Raw genomic sequence first — 27,975 nt, forward strand, 5'->3', positions numbered from 1 at the left:
ATGAAAGGACAGAACAGCTGAGGAACATCGTCCAGCGCAGTCCCACAGATGAGGAACCAGCAGTAGGTCGTTATATCAGAGCTGTGGAAGCACACAGGTCCGAGCACACACGGAGACAACACGTCCGGAGTTAAAGCGGAGGGCTCCGCGGTCTTTCTGTCCAAGTTCTTCTCTACAGTCCGGCTCATGTGTAAGTACACACCATTTATCACCTTCTTGGCTTTCCTCTGCTCTCGCCATTTTTGAAACAACAGAGAATACGAGGGAAGTCTGTCAGGAATAGCTTGCGAAATTGTTGCTTACTGTAACCATTTTTTTAGACCGTTATGCGGACTCGTCTTTGAGCGGTAACGTTACTGTGAATACTGGCGGACATTGTACTTTGTATTCTGCTTTTCTTGTTTCCCTCTATTCGTCCAGTTTCAGCCAGCCCGGTCGGCGTCGACGTCGGAGAGACGAACGCTGTGTGTTCTCCGTGTTTCTGTATGAGATGAACTGGTTAGAGCACGCTGAGACAGTGCAGTTCGTGACGCATGTCATCCACCATGGGGTGTCGGTGAAGTGAATGTGTGGCTGGAAAGTGCTCAGGTCGTGTTGGGTGCACAGGCATCAGTCCTCTTCAGTCCTCATCAGTCCTCATCAGTCCTCATGTCAAGTGTGGTGTCCTCCGGGTGTCTCACGCTAGGCCCTGCATGATAAGCAGCGCGTTTAGGAGGAGACATGCTTTGTTAGGGTGTTAGTAGCAACAGTTACGTGAGACTGTCAGCATGTAGGCTGCTTATATGTGTTGTTATGCTGTAATAAAGGAGCATGTTGAAGGACACCTCACTGGTGTGTTACAGTATGTTTGGTTGCAGATGTAGCATACATTCACATATGAAAACTGCTTAGACAAAGCTTGAATGCTCAAATGTGCAATTTCAGAGTGCATGTATGTTATATGTGTGCCAGCCTGTATTTTTCAAAGGTGCAAAGTAACTAAGTGTCATTCACACACTGTGCTGTACAGTTTGGAAATACTTGATATGGCTTTAGAGTTCTTCAGCCAAACTAGATTGCATAATGTAATATTGTAGTGTTTATTATGTAAATATTTTTGATGCAACATTTCGTATTGCATTAACTATAGTAGAGGACTGAGAGAATCTGTAACTATTCATGTCAGCCAATTTTGTGCTTAAATCAAAAGTAAATGGTCTGTGCCTTTCTAGTGATTTCAACTACTCAAAACGCTTCTACATTCACACATCATTCATCCAGGAGGAATCTAAGTTGGAGGAGACTAGTCTTTCACACACATTCACACATTGAAGCTATGGTATGCTGCACTTCAACATGCTGACTTAGAAGAGCCAGGGATCGAACCACTGACCTTCTGATTGATGGACAACCCACTTGAGCCACAGCTGCCCCACGATCCAAGATTCCCCACATGAGCAAGCATCAGATATTAGGCAACAGTGGCAGCAAAAACTACCCTTTAGCGGGAAGAAACCTCAAACAGAAACAGGCTCAGAGCGGGGGGGGGCTTTCTGTCGGGGTTCATGCTGGGTCGAAGTTGGACAGAGAGGGGAGGAGGAGGGGGGGCACAACAAAAAACAACCAAGATAATAACAGAAACTATAGTACTGACAATAGGAATATGACTAATAATGAGCAATATGGTAACAGTGAAAAACATGACAATAGTTAATATATGAATAATAATAACATGACTAATATTCCTAAACCAGGACCAGGATCCACAGGAACCAGAGAGATGAGAAAAGCACAGAAAGGCTCCGGGGAAGATACCAAGTTAGTAACAGACATTAAAGAGACATGAAGCAGAAGGATGGAGGGGAGGAGAGAGGAGCCTAGTGCATCATGGGAGTCCCCCAGCAGTCTAGGCCTATAGCAGCATAACTAGGGGCTGGTCCAAGGCCTGATCCAGCCCTAAACTATAGGCTTTATCACAAAGGAAGGTTTTTAGTCTACTCTTAAATGTAGAGAGGGTGTCTGCCCCCCGAACCCAAACTGGAAGGAGATTCCACAGGAGAGGAGCCTGATAGCTGAAAGCTCTGGCTCCATCACTACTTTAGAGGACTTTAGGAACCACCAGTAGGCCTGCTTTGCAGTGCTCTAGTGGGGTAGTACGGTACTATGAGCTCTTTAAGATATGATGGAGCCTGACCATTAAGAACCTTGTAGGTGAGGAGAAGGATTTTAAACTCTATTCTAGATTTTACTGGAAGCCAATGAAGAGAAGCCAGTACAGGAGAAATATGATCTCTTCTCTTAGTTCTCATCAGAACACGAGCAGCAGCGTTCTGGACCAGCTGGAGAGTCTTTAAGGACTTATTGGGGAAGCCTGATAATAAGGAACAGAAATAATCCAACCTGGAAGTGGCAAATGCATGGACTAATTTTTCTGCATCATTTATAGACAGGGTGGACCTGATTTTAGCAATATTATGTAGATGGAAAAAGGCAGTTCTGGAAATATGTTTAATGTGGGAGTTAAAGGACAAATCCTGATCAAAGATAACTCCCAGATTCCTCACAGTGGAGTTGGAGGCCAGAGTAATGCCATCCAGAGCAGCTATATTGTTAGAAAATGTGTCCTTAAGGTGTTTAGGGCCGAGCAGAATAACTTCATTTTTATTTGAGTTTAGCAGCAGAAAATTGCTGCTCATCCAGGACTTTATGTCCTTAAGGCAGACTTGGAGTTTAGTCAAGTGATTGGATTCATCTGGCTTTATTGATAAGTATAATTGGGTATCATCTGCATAACAGTAGAAATTAATGGAGTGTTTCCTGATAATATTACCCAGAGGAAGCACATATAAGGTAAATAATATCGGTCCAAGCACTGAACCTTGTGGAACTCCATGTCTTAACTTTAGTGTGGACAGAGGACTCATTGTAAATGTGTACAAACCTAATAAATCTAATAAATAGGACTCCTTATTATAACTCCTTATTATCAGACTCAACAGCTTTTAAGAGACATTTAAGAGTAGACTAAAAACCTTCCTTTGTGATAAAGCCTATAGTTTAGGGCTGGCTCAGGCCTTGGACCAGCCCCTAGTTATGCTGCTGTAGGCTTAGACTGCCGGGGGACTCCCATGATGCACCGGGCTCCTCTCTCTTCCTCTTCCTCTCCATCCTTCTGCTTCATGTCTCTTTAATGTCTTTTACTAACTTGGTATCTTCCCCGGAGCCTTTCTGTGCTTTTCTCATCTCTCAGGTTCCTGTGGATCCTGGTCCTGGTTCTCCTGCTGTGGTTCTCTGGCTTCATGAATCACTGCTGTGGATTGTCAGCCACTCGTCATGTTTTTCAGTGCTACCTCCCTCTTTCAGTCATTAACTGGAGGTAATTCTCTCTGTGCAGCTTCCCCACTTGAAAAGGACGATCCCTTACACACGGGCTCGAGTTGGATTCCACTCAAATAACCGCTGTAGATTTTTCCTTCTTTTATTTTGCAGTTTGTTTAGAAATTAAGTGGCATGGTTTCAAGGTGAAAAACCGACTGCCACCCGGATTTTGTGTTGAGATCGGTCCTGCACAGTTTGACACAGCAACTCTCCGCAGCGTTTTTGAATGATATCTTTTGTACTTTTGTTTGTCCATGGCTTCCTTCTTCATCAGCCTTTCCCCCAGGTGCCGTGTGCGCCCGTTTTTTTATTCCAGGTAGCAACCCCGTGGCCGCAGATTGGTTCCGCCCCCACTGTTGCCGTTTACTCCCTTTAGAACTCCTGTTTGACGCCACAGCTACCATATTACTAATTTATTAGTCACATTCCTATTGTCAGTGCTATAGTTGCTGTTAGTATATTGGTTGCTGTTTATTTTGTCTCTCTCTCTCTCTCTGTCCAACCTCCACCTAACACAGACCCCGACAGAAAGCCCCCCCCCTCTGAGCCAGGTTCTGTTTGAGGTTTCTTCCCGTTAAAGAGGAGTTCTTCCTCCACTGTTTCCTAATATAATATCTGATGCTGCACATGTGGGGATTCTTGAATCCTTAATGTTGAATTCCTGAATCGTTGGGTCTCTCTCTAATTAAAGAGTTTGGTCTAGACCTGCTCTTTATGTAAAGCATCTTGAGATAACGCTGTTGTGAATTGGCGCTATATAAATAAAGATTGATTGATTGATTGGTCTAGGAGACAAGTTGATGGTCTGGATGAGGAAATTAGTCAGAAAGCCAGTTCAAGAAGATCAATTAGAGAAAAACAGTCTAAATGCACATTAAGCCCAACAGCTGTTTCCCTGATTCCTGAGTTTGAGGTTGAATCAGAGCCTGTTGAGGGCAGGAGGTGATGAGTTTAGTCTCAAATAGTCAGAATTGTATCATTAAAGAAGCTCATGAAGTCGTTGCTACTGAGCTCTAAAGGATCACAAGAATCAGTGGAGTTCTGGCTCTTTGTCAGCCTGGCTAACGTGCTGAACAGAAATCTAGCGCTGTTTTTATTTTCTTCCACCAGTGAGGAGTAATAGGCAGCTCTGGCATTACAGAGGGCCTTTCTATAGGTTTTCACACTGTCTTGCCAGATTAAGCGGGATTCTTCTAATTCGGTGGCACGCCATGTCCTTTCAAGTTTTAATGAATTGTGCTTAAGTTTGCAGGTCTGGTAATTAGACCAAGGAGCTTGTCTCTTTTCTTTAATTATCTTCTTTTTTAGAGGGGCGATGGAGGCGAGTGTCATTCGCAGGGAGCCGGCAGCACTATGGACCAGATAATCGATGTGGGAGGGGCTAAGATTACCATAGGGGTCTTCTATTGTATGGAGACATGGCATTAGCTTAAATACTGAAGGAATCACTTCCTTAAATTTGGCAACAGCACCATCAGACAGGAATCTAGTGAGGACATTTTTGTCATATGGTTCATAGTCCAGTAAGAAGAAATCAAAGTTATCAGGTAATGGTCCGATAGAATAGAGTTTTGGGGGAAGACTGTTAGCTGTTCAGTTTCTACACCATATGTCAGAACAAGGTCAAGGGTGTGGTTAAAGCAGTGAGGGGGTCCATCTACACTCTGGGAGAAGCCAATTGAGTCCAACAGTGAGATGAAAGCAGTGCTCAGACCATCATTACCATCGTCCACATGAATATTAAAGTCACCTACTATAATTACTTTATCTGCACTGAGGACTACATTTGATAGAAACTCTGAGAATTCAGTTATGAATTCAGAGTTTGGACCAGGAGGGCGGTACACTGTAACTAATAGGACTGGGTTTAGTGTTTTCCTGGTTGGATGTGAGAGACTAAGAACAAGGCTTTCAAATGAATTAGAGTTGAGTTTAGGTCTAGGTTTGATTAATAAACCAAATGGCTGCAGCTCCACCTCCTCGTCCAGAGTCTGGAGGAATATGAGTATTAGTATGACTGGGGGGAGTGGCTTCATTAAGGCTAACATACTCTTCATGGTGCAGTCAGGTTTCTGTCAGACACAATAAATCAATATGATGGTGTGATATCAGATCATTTACTAAAACAGCTTTGGATGGCAGAGATGTGATGTTTAAAAGTCCACATTCAACTCTGCTGTCCTGTTCGACAGTGGAGATATTAACTTTGATTAGGTTTTTCTTATGCTTTATGCTTATGCTTAATGCTTTAAAACTCACCAGGAGTGCAGCGGCGCGTCTCAGCAGCACGTCTCAGTAGTGTCCACTTCTATTTTCGACGCTGGCTGTGGCCGAACCATGTCAAGCAGCACAGAGCGGATGAGGCGGACAGGAACTCAGACAACAAGTTCCAACAAGCAGCAGACTTGGATCAAATTTCACAACATTACATCAACATTACGTCACAACCAATGGCACAAAGCCAGAAGTCAACCGGTCAGAGCAGGGTCAGATAACATTTGTCACCATGGATGACGAACAAACTGGTGTAGATGGATGAACCATGCAGTTAGATCAACCAGCAGGTTGCCCTAACTGTAGATCGTTATGAAGTTGTCCAACATGGCTGCTTAGGGTGCTAATTTTTGCATTTACTATAAGTTGGACTCAAGTGAGTATTTGAAATGCTGTCATGCAGATACACAATGTAGGTGGAGAGTGCACAGTCAGCACGACCTATAGGGCCATTTATGGAAAATACACAAGCTTAAAATGTAGTGGAATTTTCCTTTAGAAGGCTGCATACCACAACATCTGTACCAAAAACCCTGTACTGTAATATCTATAATGACAGATAAACCTTCAAGGTTACACTTACTTTTGATGATTTAACTAGCTTTCGCTGGTGATACTGAAGTACATTTTTACTTAAAGGGACAACCCAATTTTACAGATAAAGTTGTGGGAGTGTAATGTAGCAATGACCTATAATGCTGTTTTTGGAAGGAGTTTTCTACAAGGTTCATTTCCATACATTCAGACTTCTTTTTGCAACAAAAAGAGTTGGCCCCTAGTGGCCAGAAATGCAGGTTTAACACACTTCCACATTGGCTTCACTTTTCAGACCTGGAAGCTATGTCAGTGTTTCCCCTAGGTTTACAGCTTTTGGGGGGTGGGGGTGCTGGTGGGAGTGTGCTCACCTGTGTGTGCACGCACGTGCGTATCGGGGCGGAACTCCGCCGTGCGCGATACAGAGAGCAGAGGAGAATTGTAATCGCGCGACCGTGTAGAGACAGAAATGGCATGCTGTCGTGTAAATAAGATAAATAACATAAAGCTATTTAGTCTGTTTAATAAAAGAACAAGGTATAGACCTGTTCTATAGGAAAGGTAACCTTAAATGACTTCTGTTGTGATTTGGCGCTTAACTTGATCTTCAAGGGGGGGGCGGGGCGCCCCCCTAATATAAGGGTAGGGGAAACACTTCTTCTATACAGTCTATGGTTGTCCATGGGGTTGTTTGCTGGCCATCTTGAGGTCCATATGAGTGGAAGAAAACACTCCAGAATGAAACAACATTCAAAGACGAATGAACCAACGTTTCCATCTAACTTTGAGACCAGGAAATAAATGCAAAGGTCATTTGCATGGTATAACACCAAGCATCTTTATTGGTAAAGAAAAAGGCTAATAACAAAATTGAATATAATAAATAATATAACTTTTGCTATATTCTCTCACAACAGTTCCCTGCCAAACTAGTTTATTCTCTTATATCAACTGCAGATTATTAAATAGATGGCAATCTGATAATAGCTAATTGAAAGAAAATGTCATCAAAACCTGATCATCATTGATATCAATCTCATGAATGATGACATCTCTTAGTTAAAAAATATGTTTAGCTTTTATTTCACTCACTATTGTATCTAAAGCACATATTATGTCTCTGCTCTGTGCCATCAAAGTCCTGACTCTTTTTTCCTTTTGCTGCACTACAGCTGCAGAAGTAAAAACAACACAAAAAACACAGGATGCACAAGGTACTTACCTGACTTTACCTGAAGGTGAAGTGGTTATTGCATTACTACAGGTCACAGACGGGTCTGCCGGGTGACAGGAAATGGTGTAAAACTGGCAGCATGGTATCTATTTGTATGTAAGTGTTGAAATAGAAATACTGTTTGGCCGTGATGCAGGTTTGCACTCTTAGCAAGGTTTCACCATGTTCATCATATAATCCGCATTGTAGGCTGCTTGTTATATTGCATATTAGTATATTCTTTTTATCTATACACTATTATACACACTAGTTGCATTCATGCTGAAAGGCAGAGGACATACAGGACTGGAGTGTATTTGTAATGTTTGTTGAGTGTTCTCACTCATTCCTTTTCTTGCCTGGGAACAACCGTGGGGACGCCTCTAAAGGTCAAATATCACTGGTCAAGGAGCAAGATGCTCAAGAAGAATGTGGGAGAATATGAGACCCTCAGCAGCAAGCAAGAGAGCTGATTTTGGTCGCCTAACAAGTCTGCCGAGTCTGAAAACTGAAGCCAATATGTAAATGCCTTAAACCTGCATTCTTTCCAGTGAGTGGAGGGGGTGACTCTGCTGGTTGCAAAAAGAAGTCCAATTGTATGTTTTATGAGAAAATGATGGCCACCAATAAACCCTATTTGCCATTAGTTGATTGTGGCAACATAAAACATTCTTCCCCAGACACTATCAGGGTCCTACAAAAACCAAAAAATGTCATGCTTTTGTACGGGAGTTAATATTTTCAATGACTTTTACTTAAAATGATGTATTAGAACTTTTGCTTTTCTGAGGGATCACTGCTTCTACCATTGATCATTTCTAATAACTGTTGGGTTTGCACACTTAACTTGAATCCACTAATTCCTGGTCTCCCCGCTCTACTGACAGGGACTGATTCAGAGCTGGGCCATCATGATGCCAGTGAACTTTCTGGTCACTCATTGGCTGACCAACTTAATACCAGGTAAGCAAGACAGCAAACACATATGACAGCAATACCACCAAGTGAGTAAGCTCTCAATGACTGTAATACCATCAAATTACCAAAACTAATAGCAAGGTGGCTAATAAGCCTCTTACACCACCACAGTGAGGTTTGGTCTGAATGGGTTTCAGAGGAGTGTGCTATGAAGCAAGTTCAACTCAGCCAGGCTCCATGTATTAGGGATTGGCCATGATTTTTGAATATAATACCTATAATACCTATTCGAATGGTCGTTAAATGATAAAAAATCAAATAGTTTACACAACAATCGTCTTGTTTAAAAGTATATTTTCCTTTGTTTTTACTGATTGGTTGGTTGGACTGGTTGTACGGATCGGAAGTAGTGGCTTGATTTGGGGTGTTGGGATGAAGCCATATCTCGGACTCTAAGGAGTGGGCACAAACAGTCTCCAATTTTTCTCATTTTATCCAGCTGATCTCCCCATGACTGGAACACATTAGCTGGAAGCAGCCTTAGGTATTAGCTGGGTTTGGTTAGCTCCTCTCCTCTCCTCTTGTCTCCTCTCCTCTCCTCTCATTTTTGCCTGAAATGCACATCCCTATTATGCATGAGCTGGCTCGACAAACCCTAGACCCGCAGTCAGAGATAACAGGTATCACAAAGGTGGTTGTCTACTGTCTTTGTCAACCCAGGCTCTCTCCTTCAGGCTCAGTGCGTGTTCTCACATAAGGGGTGTTTGAAGTATCAGTGGACACTTGTGCACAAAATCGCAAAACATTTTCTCAATAAGGACTGAAAAAAGGAGCAGTCTTACGTCAGAAGGATACAAAAATAATGCAAATAAGGTGAGAGAGGAATGCTGCAGAATCAGTGAATATCTTTATTTTACCACTCCCAGAGCCTCCTGTTTATGTCTAACATAACAACTGCACACTGACTACAGCATATTTATACAAACACAAATGCATGCAGGTCAGACACTGTCCCATTATGAAGGAGACGTAGAAATCACTTCAATTTTTGGCCAGATCAAAATGACATTAATATTTATGATTAAATATTATTTGTGATAAATGTCAATAGACTAATTAATTTTCTAACAGGTGTAGCTGCAATACTAGCAGTGTAAAGCAGTGTAAAGAAGAATAAAAACAGAGGTCTGTAGCTGCAGAACCTTTAACACTCTGTTAGTTTGACGATCTGCTCTGGAACATTTGTCAGCGTGCGTGTTAATATTACAGATTCTATGCATCACCAACTGAATTCAAGATTTCTGTGACGTGATGCTACAGCTTGTGGTAGTGTAACTGCACAACTTCGTTTGGTGACATTATTATAATGTATGGCTTTTTGCGTTGTGATTTACAGTACAATGTCGTCACAGCTGATCGCTCAGAGAGAATATTGACAGAGAATAGAAGGCGGAGTTTTCTGTAGCCAATTGAAGCTGAACTTGTTCTAGACCACCTTAAGTTTGCAGCATAAGTTACCATGATGATGTAGCCAGGTTAAAAGAGAGCCACCTTTGTGACAATGAATACTCTGGCTTTAAGCTCAACATACCTCACTAACCCACTTGTTGCTTCATAGTCCAACCCTTAGGTCTCAGATAAACAAAATTCAACGGCTACACAGCAAGAGCATGAAGCACATGGTAACAATTACAATCGAAACAGGTGAGAGAGTAGGCAAGGTAACTGCAGTTTGTAGATGGGTGGGACAGTCATGTGATGGGGAAAGGAGGGAAAGTGTGACGACATCTGGTGGACAGCTTGAGGATGGCAGGTCTGGGGAAGAGGAGGAAAGTAAGTGGCTCAGAAGGAGTGAGCAGGGGCTGGAGACAGGGACTTAAAGCAATGTGGAGAGCAGGGGATAAGAAAGCGTGGCTGAAGGGAAGGACTGAGGAGTAGATTGTGACAATGGAAGTAAATTGTTTTTTTCATTCTTGTCATTGTTAGGGGAGGTGTTCCTAAAAATTTGACTACGTGAATGCCAGGCCATTTCCCCTTCAAATATTTTTTCTGTATTCTTCCAAATGTACAGTACCGGTCAAAAATTTGGACACACCTTTTCCTACCTACCTCATGAAGCTGACTGAGAAAAGCCTAGAGTGAGCAAAGCTGTCAGCAAAACAAAAGGTGGCTACTTTGAAGAATCTGAAATATAACACATATTCTGGTTTGTTTACTACATAATTCCATATGTGTTCCTTCATAGTTTTGATGTCTTCAATATTAATCTACAATGTATAAAATAATAAAATTAAAGAAAAACCATTGAATGAGAGTGTGTCCAAACTTTTGACTGGTACTGTATTTAGAATGAGCAACAATAGGACTAGATTTTTTAAATCTTTGCTAAACATTTTAGCGTGTCCTTGGATTCACAAAAACATGTCGTGGTAACTTTGCTGATTTTCCCAGAATGAGTATGAGCATGAGTTGGCCTCAGTGGATAGTACAAGGTACAAGGTTCATTTATTTGTCATTCTACAAGTTGTAGTCCCATATATGCTACACAAGAAAACCTTTTTATTTTTACACATTTGGAGTGTAGAGGATGAGTTAAGTTGTCTTACAGCCAGAGGAAAGAAGTACAGTCAGGTCCATAAATATTTGGACATCGACACAATTTTCAGCATTTCGTCTCTGTACACCACCACAATGGATTAGAAATGAAACAATCAAGATGCGCTTTAAGTGCACACTTTCTGCTTTAATTTGAGGGTATTTACATCCAAATCAGGTGAACGGTGCAGGAATTACAACACATTTTATATGTGCCCTCCATGTTTTTAAGGGACCAAAAGTAATTGGACAAACCAACATAATCATAAATCAAATTGTCACTTTTAATATTTGGTTGCAAATCCTTTGCAGTCAATGACAGCCTGAAGTCTGGAACCCATAGATTCACCAGACGCTGGGTTTCTTCCCCAGTGATGCTCTGCCAGGCCTCTACTGGGGGGCGACAGGGGCGGCTGTGGCTCAGTGGTAGAGTGGGTCGTCCCTCAGTCAGAAGGTCGGGGGTTCGATCCCCAGCTCCTATGGGTCAACATGTCGAAGTGTCCTTGAGCAAGACACTGAACCCCAACTTGCTCCTGAAGCATGGCTTCAGAGTGTGAATGAGTATGAAAGAATAGTCTCCTCCAAATTACATTTCTCCTGTATGATTGATGTGTGAATGGGTGAATGAGGATGTCATGTAAAGCGCTTTGAGTAGTTGAAATAACTAGAAAGGCGCTATACAAATACAGACCATTTACCATTTACTGCAGCTGTCTTCAGTTCTTGCTTGTTCTTGGGGCATTTTCCCTTCAGCTTTGTCTTCAGTAAGTGAAATGCATGCTCAATTGGATTCAGGTCAGGTGATTGACTTGGCCATTGCAGAACATTCCACTTCTTTGCCTTAAAAAACTCTGGTTGCTTTCGCAGTATTCTTTGGGTCATTGTCCATCTGCACCGTGAAGCGCCGTCCAATGACTTCTGAAGCATTTGGCTGAATATGAGCAGAGAATATTGCCCGAAACACTTCAGAATTCATACGGCTGCTTTTGTCAGCAGTCACATCATCAACAAATATAAGAGAACCAGTTCCACTGGCAACCATACATGCCCACGCCATTACACTACCACCACCATGCTTCACTGATGAGGTGGTATGCTTTGGATCTTGAGTTCCTTCCCTTCTCCATACTCTTCTCTTCCCATCATTCTGGTACTAGTTGATCTTTGTCTCATCTGTCCATAGGATGTTGTTCCAGAACTGCACAGGCTCCTTCTGATAGTGACAGCTCTTTGGACTTCATATTGAGAGCTGACCTCACCAGATTCCAAACGCAAATACCACACTTGAAATGAACTCTAGACCTTTTATCTGTTTCTTGTGAATGACATAATGAAGGAATAACACACACCTGGCCATGGAACAGCTGAGCAGCCAACTGTCCAATTACTTTTGGTCCCTTAAAAACGTGGATGGCACATATAAAATGTGTTATAATTCCTACACCGTTCACCTGATTTGGATGTAAATACCCTCAAATTAAAGCAGAAAGTGTGCACTTTAAGCACATCTTGAGTGTTTCATTTCTAATCCATTGTGGTGGTGTACAGAGCCGAAATGCTGAAAATTGTGTCGATGTCCAAATATTTATGGACCTGACTGTAGGTCTGTAGGCAGATTCATTAAACGTAACAAGCCCTCTTCTTGTGTCCTATGGCTGCAGCATCATGTCGGTCAACCCTCCAAGTAGCAATGATGCCTGCCTCAGCATCGTCCACAGCCTCATGTGCCACCGGCAGGGTGGAGAGAATGAGGGCTTTGCCAAGCGGGCCATTGAGAGCTTGGTGAAGAAGCTAAAGGAAAAGAAGGATGAGCTGGACTCGCTCATCACTGCCATCACCACCAATGGTGTCCATCCCAGCAAGTGTGTCACCATCCAGAGGACACTGGATGGACGGCTGCAGGTCAGTCCACCTCCAACATGCAGGGTTACTTTCAACATTCAAACAAATACATTGACTTTGTATCTTTCGCTGCTACACTACTTGCAATACTTAACAGGCTTTTGACCTTTTGTGCATGACGCAGCACATTTGCATGAAAACTCTTGAATATTTTATGCCCATTATTTTCAACTTCATATTTTATGGTTACAAATTAGCATTGACTATCATTGGGTCCATTAGTGTCAAGACGGTGAGATTGGCACATGTGTATAAATACATATATGTATATGTGTACATATATCATAACAGTGGTAACGCATAAAGAACATGAGTGAGACATCTTTAAAAACATCTGGGAAGATACAGTCAAAGTATTACACTCTTTGTACTCAATCTTTAAACCATTGCATTTTTCATATTTGTAAAAAAAAAAAGCAATCTTTGTTCGTAGTGCAGTGTAGTGTGTATGATGCATAATGGTGTAAGATGGAATAAAGGGGAACAAGATGTCAACTGTACCATGGGTAGTCTCGGTAAAATGTCTTCATGCATCATGTGTGTGTTTAACTGAGTTTATATGGTTGTGTGTGCTGGACACACAGTTTTTGAAAAAACGTTTCATTTTCATTCAACAGTGCACTGATGACATGTTACTACTGCTACAGGTATAAAAAAACTCATTTGTTGTAAAATCAACACAATCAACACACAGAGTTATTCCCAGAGAATATTTGTTTTCCTCCAACAGCAGTGTGCTGCTCACAGGTTCACTATTATTATTATTATTGATTTATCTGGAGGCATTTGCCTCTTCGAGCCGGTATTAAGGTGTGATGAACAATCAGCACCATAAATTACAGCGTAATTCATTTCATTATCCAGAAACCCATTATTCAAATTGAAATTTCATTCGGAATAGTTGTTTACAATCAGTGCCATGTAAATAATTGAGTCATGTTTAAATTTGCACAAAGCTCCTTTGATTTGTCAGCCAGTGAATTCAGGTTTAAGTCACCCATTACAGCAGTTTGTATAAGCTACAATTAGTCACCTCACTCTGAGGTAGCACTATTGATTGCAAGTAGTAGGCAATAATCACAGTAACTTTGTAGTTTTGTCGCAGTGTCAGGCATAATTCTGAACCTGTCCTGGGTACAAATGAAACCATTTCACTGTGTTTATTACAATCCATATATCGTGCCTGTCCATTTAGTAAAATTGTGTTGTGAAACACATCTCATGGAAAAATTGATACATTTTGTACCACAAAGCAGGAGTGGGTCACTTTGACCACCCCCACCTCACCACCCCCTGACTAGAGACTACAGTTTTGTTCATATTGACCAGCTGATGGTTACAGTTTTGATCGTGGAATTCGGTGTCTGCCATTTGAGTTTGTTGAGCCGCAGTGCAGCAGCATGCTTAGGCCAAGTTCAGGCTGACTTTAACCCTGAGTTGAATGTCAGTCCATTTACATAGAGGGCCCTGGCAAGAAAATGTAGGCTTGTCTAGCCAAAAGTTGAACCATGTGATGTTTTTCTTGTACCCTAAAAAGTGAAGCAGGTAATGTTTTTGTAACATTGTAGCAGCTGTTGGAACTGACTTGTGTCTTGGAACAAAGTAAACTCACACTACAACATAAAATAATGACATGATGAGTTTGATGGGCATCAGTATATAGGCTATACAAAAAGTCAGTCTGTGCACGCTTGTGCTTTTCATAGTGAGAATGTCTGACCTCCATGTTGCTCCTTGACATTGTAACCATCAGCTTTTAAGGCTGAATTTGCCAGTACAGTACAAGATACATACTAAAGCCTCTGTACTGCTCCTCTTCTCTTGTTGTGCTGGGTATGGCAGGAAATGTTGGAATTAAATGTCACCCCAGGCAAACATTGTGCCATTCAGACAGCAGGCAGACAGTAGACATCCATGATATCGTGCCAATATCTTTAAAGATACAATCGATTGAAGTAAAAAAAAATGATATGTTGATTTTTCCCTTCAGAGGATGGTGTAGGGAGTGCTGTGTAACCCAATCACACAGTAACATGAGCTGGCTTTAAAAACAGTCTTTGCAGTAGACCCAGTGAGTGTGACAGTGAGAATAGGAACTTTCGTGATGCTGTGCTGTGTCCTCAGGTGGCAGGAAGGAAAGGTTTTCCTCATGTGATTTATGCACGGCTGTGGCGCTGGCCGGACCTCCACAAAAATGAACTCAAGCATGTCAAGTTCTGCCAGTATGCCTTTGACCTGAAGTATGACAATGTGTGTGTCAACCCCTACCATTATGAGAGGGTGGTGTCACCAGGCATCGGTAAGTAACTCTGGTAACTTCCCAGGTTTCATAATCTCTGTGCAAGTGTTTCATTTTATCATTGACAAATACTGTATTTGTAAGCATAGCTCAACAAACAGCTCACCTGTTGAAGTCAGCTTGTTACTGATTTGTTACTTCTGTCTGTAATCAAGTTTTAATGTCATGTTCTTTCTGTTTTCTATGGCAGTTGGTCTCAGCCTTCAAAATACAGGTGAGTTCCATTATACAGCAGCATGTTAAGCATGTTAAGGATACTGCAAACACACCAGTGAGATCATACAGTCAGACATGTTGAGCAGAATTCTACAGAATTAATACATATGACACTTTTAAAAAAAACTCATCAGGAACCTGGAATAGACCACTTCCCTGTAGATGCTGCCAATGCTTTGTCTGTCTGACAAGAGACTAATATTAGTCATGCTATTATTATTCATATATTCTTTATTGTCATGCCATTCACTGTTGTCTATTGCTCATCATTAGTCATATTCCTATTATGACAAATATAGTTCTTTGCTGTGCGACCCAGTCCCCCTCCCTTCCCTTTCTCATCTCTGAGCCTGGTTCTGTCTGCGTTTTCTTCCCATTAAAGGGGAGTTTTTCCTGCCCTGTCCTGTTTTCACATTTATTGTGCACATGATGAATACATTTCATGGTGGGATATGATGTTCATACTTTCCTATACATCCAAATATTTCCACCACTAAAAGGCTCTTCATCAGAAATACATGCATGGTACTGAAAATACTAAATGACTATGTTGTGGAGACTGAGCACTGAGCATGTCTTTATAGTAAGTATGGTAGTTTTTATTTATAGTAACATAACCTTATTCATACATCATGTAGAGACGAACTGAGAAAATCAGTCAAAATAGTTGTTGTGGAACTGCCACACACGATCGCCTTTATGTCTGTATATCATGCTTGATCAATACATTTGTTGTGTATAAAAAGTTAAACTATATTTTTTTGGATAGTTTGGATGATTATCACTAAAGATTTGTACATTTCTGTTTGCACCTGTCTTACCATTCTTGTATTTTAGGCTACTGGCAGTGTTTAAGTTTATTAAAGTTACAAAATGACCAAATTTAGAGAATGAAGTCAGACTTCTAGCTGACTTTCTGCTGAACAAAATAAACCAAATGTGTTAAAGAAAGATTAAAATTAATGCATACACAATCAACAGAGATGAACCAAAATGAACCGACTCCCAAGGGCTAATCTTACTAGAATTCACAGGTCCTAACTTAAAAAATGTTACATTGTTACGGTTTTCTGTTGGAATGTTGGAATTGCCTGAACACCAATTATATTTTATCAAGGTCCACAATGATATTCAGCGGCTGTCTGTTTGTATTCAGAGTAGTGTGGTATTAAGTCCATGTCCCACACTAATGTCCCTATTAAGGAGTCTTGACTTTAAATGCAGTACACTGTAGTGATTCTTCCACCTGGCCACACCTTCTGCTTCCTGCAGCAGCACCAGGTGGGCTGATCAAAGAGGAATACATCCATGACTGTATACAGATGGACGTCCCACCTGGCATGCCTCTGTCTGACCACCAAGCAGCCCTGAAGCTGCCTCCTCCAGACCACTATGGCCAAGCACTGCCTCCCCCTCAGCTGTCTTCTGAGCCCCATGGACCCCAAGCTGTCACCAGATACACTAACCTGCCTGTCTCACCCAAAGGTCAGCTCTTCATTATCTGATGTCATTATTAACTAACTGGTCAGCTGATGTGTTATAGTTGACTGTCATACATTATTTTTGCAGGTAGCAGATGAATAACCTGTGTGTGTCAGATGGACTGACTAAACAACAGCTGCAGCTACTTTAATTGAATAATTGAAAAGATAAAAGATATTTGAAGTCAGGCCTGATGTGTTGCTCTGTTCTCTTTCCAGTGTCCTCCGGCACCATAATACCACTGCAGGGGGGTCATTGTGACGGCCGTCTCCAGACTTCATCTCCACCAGCTCAAGTCATGACCCCAACAGCACGACCTCAGACCCCAACCCAACCCTCTCCTCAGCAACAAGCTGCCCAGCAATCCTCACAGCCACCCCAACCACAACAACCCTCCCTACCTCCAACTCGCTCGCATGGACAGAATGGATACAGCAGCAATAAACACTCTCAGAGCCAGGCTGCTTTCCACAGTGAGTTCACACAAACACTACATACATGCATAGATATTTTGTTTTGCTTTCCAGGGAACAGGAAACTTAAACAACTGCCCCACAATGCAAAATAACTCATAATGAAAAGCATATATATGACCAAATATGTCTCCTTGCTGTCAGTGACTTGCTGTTAGTGCTATTACCTGTGTATGTTAGGAATTGTGTGATAACATAAAACCTACCTACTACGCTTTTTTTCCAAAGGACCACAGACAAATTAACAGTGTCAACAAAAACCGAAGAGGACCATCTTCATAGAAGTAGCATTCATTGCAGAGTGCTGCACTGCCTGTATAGGCATTTCTATTTTTCTAGAGTTGTTATGTCTGTTAATGTTATGTCTCTGTGTCTTGTGCAGGGAAAATTAATTACGAAATCATTTTAAGTAACTAAATCGTTTAAATGTGTCAAGTTGTAAAAGAGACATACAGTTGCAAGAAAAAGTATGTGAACCCTTTGGGATTACTTGGATTTCTGCATAAATTGGTCATAAAATATGTTCTGATCTTCATCTAAGTCACATCACTAGTCAAACACAGTCTGCTTAAATTAATACCGCACAAAAAATTATAAGTTTTCATGTTTTTATTGAACACAACATGTAAACATTCACAGTGCAGGGTGGAAAAAGTATGTGAACCTTTGGATTTAATAACTGGTTGACCCTCCTTTGGCAGCAATAACCTCAACCAAACGTTTCCTGTAGTTGCAGATCAGACCTGCACAACGGTCAGGAGGAATTTTGGACCATTCCTCTGTACAAAACTGTTTCAGTTCAGCAATATTCTTGGGATGTCTGGTGTGAATCGCTCTCTTGAGGTCATGCCACAGCATCTCAATCGGGTTGAGGTCAGGACTCTGACTGGGCCACTCCAGAAGGCGTATTTTCTTCTGTTGAAGCCATTCTGTTGTTGATTTACTTCTATGCTTTGGGTCGTTGTCCTGTTGCATCACCCATCCTCTGTTGAGCTTCAGTTGGCAGACAGATGGTCTTAAGTTTTCCTGCAAAATGTCTTGATAAACTTGGGAATTCATTTTTCCGTCAATGACAGCAATCCGTCCAGGCCCTGAGGCAGCAAAGCAGCCCCAAACCATGATGCCCCCTCCACCATATTTCACAGTTGGGATGAGGTTTTGATGTTGGTGTGCTGTGCATTTTTTTCTCCACACATAGCGTTGTGTGTTCCTTCCAAACAACTCAATTTTGGTTTCATCTGTCCACAGAATATTTTTCCAGTAGTGCTGTGGAACATCCAGGTGCTCTTTTGCAAACTTCAGATGTGCAGCAATGTTTTTTTTGGACAGCAATGGCTTCCTCCGTGGTGTCCTCCCATGGACTCCATTCTTGTTTAATGTTTTACTTATTGTAGATTTGTCAACAATAATGTTAGCATGTGCCAGAGATTTCTGTAAGTCTTTAACTGACACTCTAGGATTCTTCTTCACCTCATTGAGCATTCTGCGCTGTGCTCTCACAGTCATCTTTACAGGACGACCACACCTAGGGAGAGTAGCAACAGTGCTGAACTTTCTCCATTTGTAGACAGTCTGTCTTACTGTGGACACATGGACATCAAGGCTTTTAGAGATACTTTTGTAACCCTTTCCAGCTTCATGCAAGTCAACAATTCTTGATCGTAGATCTTCTGAGAGCTCTTTTGTGCGAGGCACGGTTCACATCAGGCAATGCCTCTTGAGAACAGCAAACTCAAAACTGGTGTGTGTTTTTTATAGGGCAGGGCAGCTTTAACCAACACATCCAATCTCATCACATTGATTGGACTCCAGGTTGGCTGACTCCTGGCTCCAATTAGCTCTTGGAGAAGCCATTAGCCTAGGGGTTCACATACTTTTTCCACCCTGCACTGTTAATGTTTACATGTTGTGTTCAATAAAAACGTGAAAACGTATAATTTTTTGTGCGGTATTAGTTTAAGCAGACTTTGTTTGTCCAGTGATGTGACTTAGATGAAGATCAGAACATATTTTATGACCAATTTATGCAGAAATCCAAGTAATCCCAAAGGGTTCACATACTTTTTCTTGCAACTGTACATACCTAAACATACTTAAAGATGATACAGAGTTATTCCCAGAGAATATTTGTTTTCCTCCAACAGCAGTGTGCTGCTCACAGGTTCACTATTATTATTATTATTGATTTATCTGGAGGCATTTGCCTCTTCGAGCTGGTATTAAGGTGTGATGAACAATCAGCACCATAAATTACAGCGTAATTCATTTCATTATCCGGAAACCCATTATTCAAATTGAAATTTCATTCTGAATAGTTGTTTACAATCAGTGCCATGTAAAATGTGGCACCTCTGAACTTTTTCCACAAGTTTTACTCTACAGCTCTACAACAAAATCACACTTAATTAAGACAACATTTTTGTTTATTTTAAAGTAAATGTTATAGAAAGTAAATGTTAAATCTGGATACATTCATTTTTACATTATTTACAAATCAGCTCATAAGTGCACGTGGCAGTTCACTGAATGGGAACTGAAGTATTTTATTCAACCAGCACATGGAGCAGGCTTTCTTTTCCTGTATAGAAACTACCAGGTGTTTAGAGTAATTCCGTGTGGTTATAGAATGATCAACGACATATTGAGGGATTAAGGTAGATTGTAAAATAGTTGCATTGTACTTTGATCAACACAGATCATTCTTTTGTTCCCTGCAATTCAGCAGTTTGGACTGGTAGCAGCACAGCCTCCTACACTCCCATAGGACCCCAGCAGAATGGGCGTGGTCACCAACAACCTCCCCTCCATCACCCAAACCACCACTGTAAGATACCTTTGTCTCTTCTAAACAAATGATATTCAAATGAATTCTGTAAAATTCCCAGACTAAATGATGGTGTGCACACTATATATCTGAAAGTTTTAAATAATTGTTATTGAAAACGTTATTATCAAATAGCTTTTCACATGTCTACTGTATCAAGACTGGACAAATGTTGGATTTATGTGGTATAGATAGGTATATTCTATATACTGTTCTCAATGAGTTGACTATATTTGTAAATCATTTGGTAAGAAGTATGCCAGATTAATGTGAAGCACAAAGCATCAACATGATCATACAGAGAGCTTCATTTGGATCACTTGTTCACACAAACATACAGTTACGTGTTGTTGCAGGCAAAATCACATCTTTCATTAACGTAGTGCATTGCTAAGGATTGGTTCATTTTTCTCATATAATAGGTTACTTAGTAGGCTCAACAGTATCAGTAACCTGTCGGTGATTTACAATAAAATTGCCCCAACTGAGAGTGGCTGATGCTTTTGATTGATTAGCTATAATTTAAAGCCACAATGTTCAGGATTTAAACATTTTCATAGTTGGTGCCTCCCCACTCACTGGTAGTTTTAAAATGGAATTACAAGTAATAACCCAGTTGGGTACACCCTTACTTATAACTAACCCTCTTATACCTTTTCTTTTCAGGGTCACAGCATCATGGCTCAGGCTCTTTCCCTCCTTCTGTGTCCAATCATCCAGGTTAGAGATGATTACACCATCACAGTTGATCTTAACTACATTTAACTGTTAACTGATAATGTTACCACTGATTTCCTACAGTATTTTTGAACTGGCATGGAACTATTTCTTACTATTGTTATAAGAATTAGTTATCTGAGTTGAAAACAGTGGCGCTTCACAATGCGTAGTGAGTATGCACTCCTGTGCATCAAATATATTTCATGTACATCCTGTAAAAGTGGGGACACTTGAGCTTATGTAGTACAGGTTGTAAGGTTTATCATTTATGTGTATTTAATAATAGTGCACCAGTCATTTAAGTTAAAGGAAATTTCAGTATTTTTATGTTTTATGATTGCATTTGTTTTTTATGTTGACAGTCTAGCTTTAAAAATAACTGTTGATAATTTCTTCAAATGTACAGTTATCCCGAGATAATCTAACTACAGAGCTCTGAGACAAACACAGTGATCCTCCTAATAATGCTTACACATACAATAGAGAGTTTGTCTTTTGTCCACTGTGTAGCTATGGCAGTTGAAGGTGACTGTGTGGTATCAGAACACCTGTTTGGTTTTGGCAAATTCATCATTAGTGGCGGAGTCCAACACCCACTGAGAACGTGTTTGACATTGTGCTGAGAATGCGGACACAGCTCACACTTATTATATTATTATATACAGGGACTGAATAGCTCGTGGCAATGAACCCGGTACCCGGACACGATCATAGTCCTACAAAACACATGTAGACTGGATTGGTGAACTCCCACGACCCCTCCAACAGCCCCGCAAGTGTAAAGAGCTGGTCCACTGTTCCACGACCAAGACAGAATCCGCATTGTTCCTCTTGAATCTGAGGTTCAACAATCGGGCGGAGCCTCCTTTCCAGCACTCTGTAGTATAGGGTTAGGGTTAGCGTGATACCCCGATAATTGGAGCACACCCTCTGGTCCCCTTTTTTGAAAATGGGTACCACCACCCCGGTCTGCCAATCCGAGGCTTCCCCCAAGTCCCCTGATCCCTGATCCAACTCACCTCCAGGTGGTGATCAGTTGACTGCTCTGCACCTCTCTTCACCCGAGTGTCCAAGACATACGGCCGCAGATCTGATGACACAACCACCAAGTCGATCATAGATCTTTGGCCTAAGGTGGTCTGGTACCATGTACACTTATGAACCACCCTATGCTCGAACATGGTGTTTGTTATGGCCAATCCATGCCTAGCACAGAAGTCCAACAACAAAGCACCACTCTGGTTCAGATCAGGCACACACAGTCACCAATCACTCCCCTCTAGGTTTCTCCATCATTACCCACGTGAAGTCCCCCAGTAGAACTATGGAGTCCCCAGACGAAACTTGATACTCCGAACTGCTGTTTGGTGCATATGTACCCACAACAGTGAGAGCCTTCCCCCCGGCAACCCTCTCGTTCACCAACTCCAACACAGTGGCGCTCAGTCGGGGACTCGTGAGTATCCCCACACCCGCCAGGCGCCTCTCACCCCGGGCAACTCCAGAAAAGGAGAGAGTCCAGCCCTTCTTCAGGAGATTGGTTCCAGAGCCGACCCTGTGCATAGAGGTGAGCTATAGCCCAACTATATCTAGCTGGTAGTGCTCAGCCTTCCGCACCAGCTCCGGCTCCTTCCCCACCAGTTCCATGTCCCTAGAGCCAATCTACGATGCCGGGGGTCCGCACGCCCATCGCCCAGCTTGCCATGCACCCAACCCCTGTAATGGCCCCCCTGCAGGTGGTGAGCCCACAGGGTGGCGGTTCCACGTTCCTCCTGTGGGCTTGGCCCAGCTGGGCCCTGTGGATCCAGGCACAGCCTCCAGATGCTCACCGGCGAGCTCACCTCCCAGGTCTGGCTCCAGAAGGGGGTTCCCCAACTCGAGGGAACATTTCATTTTTGGCTCCGCTTCAAACAGGGTTTTTGAATCCCCCTCCCCTGGACCCCCCTCACCTGGAACCACTTTGCCTTGGGAGACCCTACCAGGGGCTATAGCCTCCGACAACAAAGCTCCCAGGTTCACAGGGACGCACAAACTCCCCCACCATGATAATTCATTGGGGGAGTGATAATATTAATCTACAATGTAGTAAACAATAAAAATAAAGAATAACCTTTGAATGAGAAGGTGTGTCCAACTTTTGATTGGTACCTTTAAGGTCCAAAGTTTCTTAAGAGATGCTATAAACAACAACATGAGATAGATTTTCAGAGGTAAATGCAGTTAAACACACACTTTGAGGTCTTAACAAAAAAAAGAAGAATTTAGTTGCAATCTGTGGTAATTTTACAGTTCTTTCATTGTCAAATTGAAGTTTGATGAACACAAACCAAATCTCCCTGTCCTCAGGTGCTGTTACAGTAATCAGATATTTGTGCTCTTTAATTTAAGGTTTTATAGTTTTTACTATACATTTAATTGTGTTTTCCACCCTGCTACAGCTCTGCTTATGGCTTGTGTAATTCCATCTGTGCTGTGTGTGTGCCTTGTTTTCAGAGGCAAAACTGACAGTGTGACTATGCATAAATACATAGTCATACATGTCATCTCCTTTTATTTGTACAATCATATAAAATTAGAAAACAATCACTATTTTGATAAATACAATGTGTTTGAGGCAGAATGCATCACATCTGCATCTGAGTTTGTCAGCCCAGTCCGTCACACAGTTTGCTCTGTTTTCATTGCAGGACCAGAATTTTGGTGCTCTATCTCCTACTTTGAAATGGATGTTCAGGTGGGTGAGATGTTCAAGGTGCCCTCCAGCTGCCCCGTTGTCACTGTGGATGGTTACGTTGACCCGTCAGGAGGTGATCGCTTCTGTCTCGGCCAGCTGAGCAACGTCCACCGCACAGACGCTAGTGAGAGAGCCAGGTGTGTGGATGAGGAGGACAAACACTCGTCTGCTGTGTTTCTCCAATATACATACATACTACAGGTTGTAATAAGAGAAAATGTCAATGGGAATATCAACTGATGATAACAAGCACTTGATTATAGATTGTAGAATAGTTACAGTTACACAATGTATTAGTCCCATAGCCCCACATTTAAAGGCAGTAGCTAGTGTACAGCAGGGATATGGTCTCCACACAGCTTAGCCAACAAGCACAAACAAATAAAATGCAGTTGGACTCACACATTGCAGTTGTACAACAGTCTGTGCATTGAGTGCATTATGTCTTTTATTTATGTCATTATTTTGTAATTACAGACATGTTCTTGTAACATTTAGCTTCTTATACTCTTACGTCATGTCATACTTCAGCTCAACACTGTTTACAGGTTGTATGTTGTGATGTTACTGAACTGCACTGTTTTCCAGATTTTAGATTGTCCCTTTAGCACAAAATAACCAAAACAATGTATGATACAATGTATGATATGTATTACCATTTTGTTAGCACTGAGCAACTACAGCTATGGCACATCTATGTGAAAGATTAATACAAGCTGTACAGTGATTCAGTCACTGCACATCTTCCACTGTAGGTTGAAAACCACCTTTTTAAGACCACACCTCCACACCCTATGCCAACACGCACAAAGAACCTTTCTACTTCTGTTTGTCCTGATGTTTTTTCCTGTGTGTGCCAGGTTACACATAGGTAAAGGTGTGCAGTTGGAGTGTCGTGGTGAGGGCGATGTGTGGATGCGCTGTATGAGCGACCACGCTGTGTTTGTACAGAGCTACTACCTGGACAGGGAGGCAGGCCGAGCACCAGGTGATGCTGTGCACAAGATCTACCCCGGTGCCTTCATCAAGGTCTGAATCCAACTCACATGCATACAGCACATTTTCTTACACATTCATATATGCTCTTCGTTTTTAAACAACTTAACGGTTTTGTTTATTTGAGAACACCATCGAGTAGCACTGAGCTTGACACTTGCATTTAACCAAATAAAGTCACATCTCTGTTTGAAGTAAGTTAACTGAAAATAGGTAACTGAATGCACTGTATGAAGTGTTATTTAATAAATAATGGTACCGTGCTTCTTCACATTGCCCATCCAGCTGTGACACGGTGCTGCTATTGTAATGTAGGCTGCTTGTGTCTTGGTTAGGTGTTTGACCTGCGGCAGTGCCACAGACAGATGCAGCAGCAGGCAGCAACGGCTCAGGCTGCAGCTGCTGCACAGGCAGCTGCTGTGGCAGGAAATATTCCCGGTCCAGGCAGCGTTGGAGGCATTGCACCTGCTGTTAGTAAGTGTTGTTGGGATTTTATATTATGAACTGCAAACCTAAATGCAAAATGTACATTTTCTAAAGCTAGGGCCTTTCTCTTTTACCTGTGCTTAGTTCTCTCCGAGTACTCCAGCTTCCCACAGTCAAAAGACATGCAGGTTAGGTTACTTGGTGACTCTAAATTGCCCTCACTTTTATGACTTGATTGGTTTAATTAATTGACTGAAAGATCCAGCTCAGTTGATGAAATATTAAAAAGCTCCCTCAGTCATCACTGTGTGTTCACAGCTTTTAAACCATACAAGTAGCTATGAGTGACTTTTTGCCTGCCTTCCTGGTGGACTTTGTTAGAGCTGAATGCAGCTTGCAAGGAGTGCAGACACTACTCAGCTCTGAAAAAAATCATTCAGATGTTTTTATTAGCAGACAATTCTTGTAAAAAGACACCAGAACTGATCGTTAATTAAAGATAATGCATTACAAAGCACTGACAAACTGTGTACTAATTATAGTTAGAAAATTTATTGAGTTTAAAGGTTCATTTGTTGACATTGAAAATGGTAATTTTCTTGTCAACCCCTGACCAAACCGCTTTTCAAACATGTACCAAAGCCCATGAGGGTGGCAAACCAATACAACAAAATGCAAATATAAAAAGAAAACACTCATATGTAACATCCTAATATGGCATAAAATGATATTACCATTAATGAGATTAACGTTTGTGTGTGATTTGATGAGGAATGACTGTAATACTCAAAAAAAATGTCCTCAAAGTTGATGTGTTAGAAGCAGGGAAAATGGGCAAGCATAAGGATTTGAGCGCCAAATTGTGATGGCTAGACGACTGGGTCAGAGCATGTCCAAAACTGCAGCTCTTGTGGGGTGTTCCCAGTCTGCAGTGGTCAGTAGCTATCAAAAGTGGTCCAAGGAAGGAACAGTGGTGAACCGGCGACAGTGTCATGGGTGGCCAAGGCTCATTGATGCACGTGGGGAGCGAAGGCTGGCCCGTGTGGTCTGATCTAACAGACGAGCTACTGTAGCTCAAATTGCTGAAGAAGTTAATGCTGGTTCTGATAGAAAGGTACCCTTTCATGGAAACGGTATTCCCTGATGGCTGTGGCCTCTTTCAGCAGGATAATGCGCCCTGCCACAAAGCAAAAGTGGTTCAGGAATGGTTTGAGGAGCACAACAACGAGTTTGAGGTGTTGACATGGCCTCCAAATTCCCCAGATCTCAAGCCAATCGAGCATCTGTGGGATGTGCTGGACAAACAAGTCCGATCCCTGGAGGCCCCACCTCACAACTTACAGAACTTAATGGATCTGCTGCTAACATCTTGGTGCCAGATACCACAGCACGCCTTCAGTGGAGTCCATGCCTCGACGGGTCAGGGCTGTTTTGGCAGCAAAAGGGGGACCAACACAATATTAGGCAGGTGGTCATTATGTTATGCCTGATCGGTGTATATTTCTGATTCAACTTTTGTTCACTGACAGGTCTGTCTGCAGCAGCGGGGATTGGTGTGGATGATCTGAGGCGACTATGTATCCTGCGGCTCAGCTTTGTGAAGGGCTGGGGACCTGACTACCCCCGACAGAGTATCAAACACACACCCTGCTGGGTGGAGGTTCATCTGCACCGTGCTCTGCAGCTGCTGGATGAGGTGTTGCACACTATGCCTTTGGCAGACCCAGGACCTTCTAACTGAGGACCAAGACCATGTTCAATTTCCAATCTGGTTTCTATGAATGCACACACACACACACACACACACACCCTCCTATGTTTGGATATTTTTGTTTCAGGCCAAATATGCTATTTAAATGATGCACAAAGTAAATCAATCAAAAACATGTATAAAGCATAAATGACCAACAACACATTACACCTGTAATAATCAAGGCACACATCAGTCATGTTGTCTCACAGACATACACATACGTGCACACACACTGTAACCAAAACGTCTGTAGCCACACAGACATGAAAGTGCTGATGTCTTTGGGATTTTTCTATTGCTTTACTCTCTACAATCTAAACTCGAACACAAGGGAGGTGGATCTCTGAAAGTTACGATTTTGAGTTTGTGTTCTGTCCTCAAGATATCTGTATGCACTGTAGAAATCCAGGGATGTGTTTCAGAAATCCAGTTCCCCTATATGCAATTAGGATTTCTATAATTGTATGATGCATAATTCAGCTGCAAAGGCAGCTGAACACAAGTTCTGTTTGATTCCTTACTGACTGCCAGCGGCAGTAAACAAAGTGGATATGGCTCACCACACTCTGTGCAGTTCAAGTACTTATGTAAACAAAGTCACATGTGTGACATGTAGGCTACCTGTACACCTCCACTATAAATACCACTGTCAGCCTACATCCGGCCTCTTTGGTATTCTTCAAGGATTCTTGCCTTTAGCTTGGCGTCCTTCTCAGGTTAAGTGCTCTGTAGATCCGTGTTTCAATTTTGTATTCTTTCTTGCAGGTCCAGGGGAAGTAAGCACACTCTGTGGATTCCCTGGCTATACATGCTCAAGCAAACAGGGTAACAGGAGGTTTTGATTAGCCGGACTGTCTCGCTGCTTGTTTGTTTAATTGTGTTAGTGAAATAAATCAGCTAGTTCTGTGGCTTAGTCACAGTTCTCACCTCCAATTTCCTAGTCTGATCACCTGTTGTGTTTAGGCAATGCAGGTGTGTGCCTCTTCTGGAGCTCAACTTCTGGTTGAGGATGGCAGTGAGTTGTGCCCCAAGTGCCTTGGGCCCAGTGCCCCACTTGGCACAGACACTCCTGCCAACGCTTGGCAGAAGGGTCTCCTTTATGCATTCCCTCCAATTCCTCTGATAATACCAATGCTTCAAGTGGCCATTGAGGGTTGGCCACTTGGGGGCCAAGGTTGGGCATCCATCTCCTAGCCTCCTTCAGCTCTGGTTATGGCCATTGAAGGGGGTCGGTTGCTCTTGACTGACCTTGAGCCCTC

General features: G+C 42.1%; 1 protein-coding gene across 2 annotated transcripts; it reads left to right on the top strand.

The window, feature by feature from the left end:
- Window positions 1–66: 66 nt before the first annotated feature.
- smad10a (SMAD family member 10a) lies at window positions 67–27,849 on the top strand. 2 transcript variants are annotated; one of them, XM_070846291.1, is made up of 13 exons: window positions 67–190; window positions 8,266–8,341; window positions 12,553–12,793; window positions 14,918–15,092; window positions 15,283–15,306; window positions 16,581–16,793; window positions 17,009–17,263; window positions 19,986–20,087; window positions 20,754–20,807; window positions 23,495–23,678; window positions 24,402–24,570; window positions 24,873–25,011; window positions 26,493–27,849. In XM_070846291.1, the coding sequence occupies exons 1-13, from the start codon at window positions 187–189 to the stop codon at window positions 26,702–26,704; spliced, it is 1,848 nt and encodes a 615-aa protein (XP_070702392.1). In that variant the 5' UTR covers window positions 67–186; the 3' UTR covers window positions 26,705–27,849. The 2 variants fall into 2 exon arrangements, with proteins under 2 accessions (XP_070702392.1, XP_070702391.1); XM_070846290.1 differs by having other exon boundaries at window positions 115–190; window positions 19,989–20,087.
- The last annotated feature ends 126 nt before the right edge of the window (window positions 27,850–27,975 follow it).

This window comes from Pempheris klunzingeri, chromosome 16, assembly GCF_042242105.1.
Source record: "Pempheris klunzingeri isolate RE-2024b chromosome 16, fPemKlu1.hap1, whole genome shotgun sequence".
Lineage (NCBI taxonomy): Eukaryota > Metazoa > Chordata > Actinopteri > Acropomatiformes > Pempheridae > Pempheris > Pempheris klunzingeri.